General features: G+C 32.9%; 1 protein-coding gene across 2 annotated transcripts in view; it reads right to left on the bottom strand.

Moving 5' to 3' along the window:
* Positions 1 to 2,080: 2,080 nt before the first annotated feature.
* LOC128224599 (nose resistant to fluoxetine protein 6-like) overlaps positions 2,081 to 6,052 on the bottom strand; it is a 15,568-nt gene continuing 11,596 nt past the window's right edge. For both annotated transcript variants that reach the window (XM_052934515.1, XM_052934516.1), the window contains exons 12-16: positions 4,690 to 4,797; positions 4,068 to 4,194; positions 3,132 to 3,318; positions 2,736 to 2,878; positions 2,081 to 2,278 (exon numbers count right to left, since the gene is read on the bottom strand). In XM_052934515.1, the coding sequence (XP_052790475.1) occupies positions 2,156 to 2,278; positions 2,736 to 2,878; positions 3,132 to 3,318; positions 4,068 to 4,194; positions 4,690 to 4,797 (688 nt within the window). In that variant the 3' untranslated portion in view covers positions 2,081 to 2,155. The remainder of the gene's footprint in view (positions 2,279 to 2,735; positions 2,879 to 3,131; positions 3,319 to 4,067; positions 4,195 to 4,689; positions 4,798 to 6,052) is intronic.

The raw sequence follows: 6,052 nt of genomic DNA, 5'->3' as shown, positions 1-6,052 counted from the left end.
GGCGAATTAATTCATTTTGCCCATTGATCTGTTAGATGAATTTTACTTTTGATTGTGCCAGCATTGGAAAACCCAGTATTATCAATTGCATATTACATCTATTAATCCATTGTACAACTAAATGCAGGGTATTATATTCGTCAATCATGTGTATGGTATTTCCTTGCATTTTCAAAAACTTGGTACAGTTTCTCCTTATTCTGATTTGCATTTTTTAATGCTATTGTATGTATTTATGTTCGAGTCAAAAAAGCAACTCAATATAAAACAGAGAAGGATAAAACACGTTTTTATTTACATTAACATATGTGAATGTCATAATTATAAAAAAATGTGAAGACATATCTGAATTTGTTTCCATCTGATAAATTGCTTTGTCAGTTTCAAAATAATATCATGCTACATGTGAAATGTGTTGACCAATTATCTTCCAACAAATTCAGTACATACAATCTTGTAAAGAATGTTTTTAACAAAAAACAATATATACGTAAATCCAAAACGTCCCCGTTTGAGTAAAAAATATGCCAAAGGCATTAGCAAAACGATATCACTACTTAATAGAGGCCAAATCCAAATAATACTCTCAACTCGAACACATTGAAACACGCGTTTGCCAGACGTGATTTATAATTCGATAATCTAGATCAATACGGAAGCTTGCTTTAGCAATTCTAGCTTACTCAAGAAAATAACAACGTCACACGGCGTGCGCACTTATATTTTAGAGATTTATAAATAGAAGTTACGCAATGCATTTGCGAATCCAAATTTCGATAAACACGCTTAACGTTTGAAAAACAAGAAGTAACTAAGCAGCTTATTGGTAAATTAAGACCATATAAATACAAGAAAAAAAATTATGCATAGCATCAAGTCGGCACAAAAAAATAAGAAAAAAAACGTGCATGTAGATAACAAAAAAAGGTTATTATTCAATGATTAGATGTTGGGTATACATATGTCCGAAGGAAATTATGGTTGATTATATTGTTATAAAAGTTTAAGCCCGGAAGTATAGATATTTTGGTTTTTATACCCAAAATATATACACGTTACTTCGAAAACAATAGGGTCAATGGTCTAATACATGAATCCCATTAGCATGCAATTCACCTTTATTTGTACCGGCATGTTATGTGAATTCCGGGCTTTATATATTGTATTTGTTTTTGTGAACACATTCTACTCTTAAGAGTTATAGAACGGGGATAAATATGCAATATATAAAGAGGGAATTATCTGGAATTTATTCTTTCGAATACTAGTAGCATTTTCAAAACAAACAATTAAGATCAATGCTAATTTTTCAAAACTCGCTTTTTTGCTGCTCGCCAAGGGAGATTATTGCGTAGGAGGTTTAAAAACATAAAGGATATTGTAATAGTATCGTGTAACCTTCATCTATTTGGGGGAAAGTTGGTATTTGAAATCAAAAAAAAAAAAAAAAATGATAATCAGGCTATTATAATTTAAGGTTTTATTATCAATTAAAGTGTACAATTTTAGAAGACACATTGAACTTCACATTTTATCGTGCAACGTGTAAAATATTGAAAGCACTGTTCTGCATTTTTTGAACTGGTCCCTTAATTGGAGCAATATCTTGAGTAATATCAAATATAGTCGGCGCCTTGATAATTTATTGTATATGTATTTTTAACATTTGGCATGGCAATATTACTCGAGTTTTGGATGTTCGACCGTTTCCTTTCATTTCAAATTTAAAAAAACTAATATTTTTACACAAACTATAGCAAATGTAAAAATGGAGTTATATTTGAAAAAACAAACAAACAAGAACGTAAACAACGTTCCGTTTTTTGCCCTCAACGGCGTAAATCAAAGGGTAATTCACTGCCCATTAAATGAACAACTGCCGACATAAAATCAATAAGATTGTGAACCTGTTTTTACATATATTGACACATTCCCCAATGATGTTCGATACAACTCGATCAGTTTCAACTAACTACGATAAAGACATATAAGATAAATGTAAAATTCCTTCCAAGGTTTTCGAATTTGGACAACCAATACGCATTTTATCAAAACATGATTAGACAACAACGCAAGAACATTCATCGTTATAAATATCAAGTCACTTTACTATTGCACATTACAAATATCAAGAACAAAAATGGGACTGGCGGATCTAGCTGTTCTTTCCTCGTCCAAGCACTACTTTTTCCAACCCCATCATCGGTGACTCAAAGGCAAGTGAGACGACAAAGGCAACTGCATATGAGAGGCAAAGGTTTCCCAGGAACAAGTAACTCTGAAATAGAGATAATATATTTTTAATTATGGCGCTATACCAATTTATTAAATAACTTTCTAAAGTATAAACGTCAATGAATTATGGGTGTGACGAAATGAACACCAAAAACCGTCATGTAAACAGGAACAAATCAAAATCGATAAATTGATACATAAAAATGATATATTAATGTTTGATTGCTTGAACGCGTATGACGGTTACAATCTAAATGGGATCGCAATAACAATGAATATGAAAAACATTTCAATTTGTTTAAACAGTTATCACCTATTTTAAATTGTTATACCGGATTATAATAAACCGATAAGTAAAAATGTGATAGTACAGAAAATGTGTTTTGGATACACATTTAAAAAGTAAAACCACTGAAAGTTAATAATACATTTGGATTAAGCAAAACAAATGGCTAAAATATACAAGCAGGTTATAAGGACAATAAAATAATATAACTTACCAGATCCAAATCATACCAATGCATAAGAGTCCGTCGACTGTAATAGTACGTGTACATGACCACCGGATGTACAAGGTAACAACAGTAGGTCAACCGACTCAATGGTATAATGGCCTTCCAGGACAGGAGGGCGTTCACTGGACCTTAATATGAAAAAAAAAATTCAGCATATTGTAATGACCTATTTCTTAAGTCATGCAATCCCGAACAATGCTTTTGTTAATACAATTTAGCGTGATATTCGAACGTGTTTCATAAATATAATGGTTAAATGTGATGGTGAGATTGTTCTATTAGTGTAGGTTTTCCGTTTTAATACAAGAGTGCTGGTTTGATCACCACCATTGTCCAAAAATATGACCACAATTACTTGTTTCTTATGTAAAGATCACATACCGCCATGCCCCGTTGCACAAGAGAATATAACCCATGCAATACAGGCACCCCAGGCCGTTCTCGCTGTCGCATTGTAAAGTGCTGACATGTCCTCTCCGAGTTTCGGTGTCAGGTCAGGCGTCCACAGTCCATAAAGTATAGCAAGAGCAACTGCTGTGGCTATGGCCCATCCAAGCAAATTCCAGACCTTCAAAAATTGTATATCGTTTTCAAATCTCATGGTTTGTGGTATGAACTAAACTTAGTAAGGCGTAGCCCTTAAAGCAATAACATTATTGCGCTTAGCGTAGAGCTAATCGGACACCTTGACTCCCGTTGCAACTCGCTTCTAAAAAAGGTCTGGGGTATTTCTCCCGGAGCTGTGTTTTCCCAAAAACACAACCGCATTCTCGTGCAAAATCGTGTCAACGGGAGGGACTTGGTTTAAGTTAAATTAACTTACTCCACGTTCGTTGTAAAAAAGAGTATAGTTGTCGCAAATAGCAAGGTTTATCTTATCCAATTAATAAACTGTCATTAAAATAAACATATATATGTCAGTTAGTGTAATGCAAGTTGTTTTTACGTTAGATTGCTCTGTCTTTGAGTAATTGTTTAAAGGTTGCTCCGTTTGTTATTGTTTACTAGCATTTCTCCGCCAGCTATGTTACATAAGTTCTGTAATTTATTATATAAAACTTACTCCGTTTTTGTTCTTATTTATAGCGAAGTTTATGCATGAGATTTTCATGTTTCTTAGCTAGTATATAAGCATTGTGATGAGAATAAAGTAACAGAGCAAAAAGGTTTTAGTAGTGAATGAACCAAAAGATATTAAGTTTGATTATTTAAAATGCAGTCTTAAGTTTGCAACAATAGTTTAAACTAAAGCATTTGTTTTCAAAATTGTTCTGGTAAGATTCGGTGTATATATTTATTAATAAACAATACATGTACCTTAGGAATCCTAACTTTGCATTCAGTACGGTAAAGAACATATCCGGTGAATATGCCCACAGCGTAAGGCCCTACCCTGCACCAGGGCTTGATATACAGAAGGTTGAAATCATCTCCTCCATTGTCCCTGAAGAGCAAAAGTAAATAATTACATGATAAGACAGTTCCCCTGGAAATACAGACTTCATCCTATTAAAAGATAAATTTGGTTGATTAAGGTACTTAATAAGAATCTTACGCATGCGCGTTTTCGAGCAATTAACTCTGAAAAGTAAGAAAGTTAGCATGTTTTTAAGCTGCGCTGCGTTGCGCTTATAATATGTGCATGTTTCAAACGTAAATAATCAATAGATTCATTTAGTTCAATTTTCTGCATTTATAAAGCGTAAATCATGAGATGTTTTGGTGCAATGTGCGGATTTCAAAAACAATGGTTTCATTAAATTTAGAGGAGGACAAATGATCGCTCATCTACTAGTATCTGTTATAATTAGAATAAGTTGTCTTCATAAAAAAACCTTGAAATTCACTTTGAAATCATTTTAACACATATTTAACGATCGTTCTTTTTATTTTAAGAAAACAATAAAATGCTTAGAAATATGTGTTTGAACATGCATACCCAAGAACGAAGTTTGACGGAAGATGGTTAACCTTTGATAGAACACCGGCAACGATAAAGTTTAGAAGTACAAAGGCGCCGCAACAAATAGCTCCCCAAAGTCGCGAACTGAAAAAAACCCATCCGATATAACAGCTATAAAGATACACAGACATAAAGACATACCGGTTATTTCTGGCTGTAAAATGATAAAAAAAGATGACTGCGTCGTAGTGTGTATTCATAGTAACAAATATAACATATAAAATATATACAAAAACATGTCAATTTCATTCTGTAATTAAAGTTTATATATTGTTAGTGTAAACTATATATCTTAAATTAGAAAGTTAACTTGTTAAAATACTATATTTTAACATTTATAGTGGATTTCATCTATAAAAGAATCGTTAACAAACAGGCAACGCTTTACAAGTGCAGTACCATTATTTGTTTGTAACTATTGTTACTTAACCTCAGAGGATCTTTATATAATGTTTCAATATTATTAGTTTTATACCTTGCTAAAGCAAAAGATAAGGATTTAACTGTACTGTTACAGTTCGGTAATGAAGCAAAATGAATGTAAAATAAGTAAATCTTTAATGAAGGTTGTTGCTGTTTTTTAAACAAAGTCTCAAATATTCATGTCAACTCTTTCTTGTAACAAAAATGCATGCATAAAAATCCTCAAATCAAAGCAAACGGAACTTTGCTATTATATAGTAGCATACATCATTTTTATTTCCGGTCATTTATATCTAGTTCATGCTTTTCGGTAAAATATAAAGTTTCATAAGTGAAACAACAACAATGAAAATATACATATATATGATCTAACACTGAAATAATCAAATATTCGCAGAACAGAAACATATTTAACATGTGAAATAAAAAACTTTTGGTGCAGATTCCGAAGCTCAGCTGTTTATTTTTTCCCATTCATCAAGAAATAATCTAATGCATGTGGTCAATGAAGTATATACACGCACACTGGTATACAAACTGTGGTGAAGGAAGCATGCACACTGAGGTCAAAAAAGTATGCACACGGGAGAAAGAGTCATACTAACTATGGTGAAGGAAGCATGCACACTGCGAAGACAGAAGCATGGAAATTGTGTTGAAAGAAGCATACATACTATGGTGAAGAAATGGTGCAATCTGCGGTAACAGAAGCATGAAAATTATGTTGAAAAAAGCATAGACTATGGTGAATACATCATGCAAAATGCGGCGACAGAAGCATGGCAATTTTGTTGAAAAAAGCATATAGGCTATGGTGAAGGAATGGTGCAATCTGCGGCGACAGAAGCATGAAAATTGTGTTGAAAGAAGCATACAGGCTATGGTGAAGGATGTATGCAAACTGCGGCGACAAAAA

The sequence above is a fragment of the Mya arenaria genome, chromosome 17 (genome assembly GCF_026914265.1).
Source record: "Mya arenaria isolate MELC-2E11 chromosome 17, ASM2691426v1".
Classification (NCBI taxonomy): domain Eukaryota; kingdom Metazoa; phylum Mollusca; class Bivalvia; order Myida; family Myidae; genus Mya; species Mya arenaria.
Note: the sequence above shows the minus strand (reverse complement) of the source record. Positions and strands in the feature narration are given on the sequence as shown.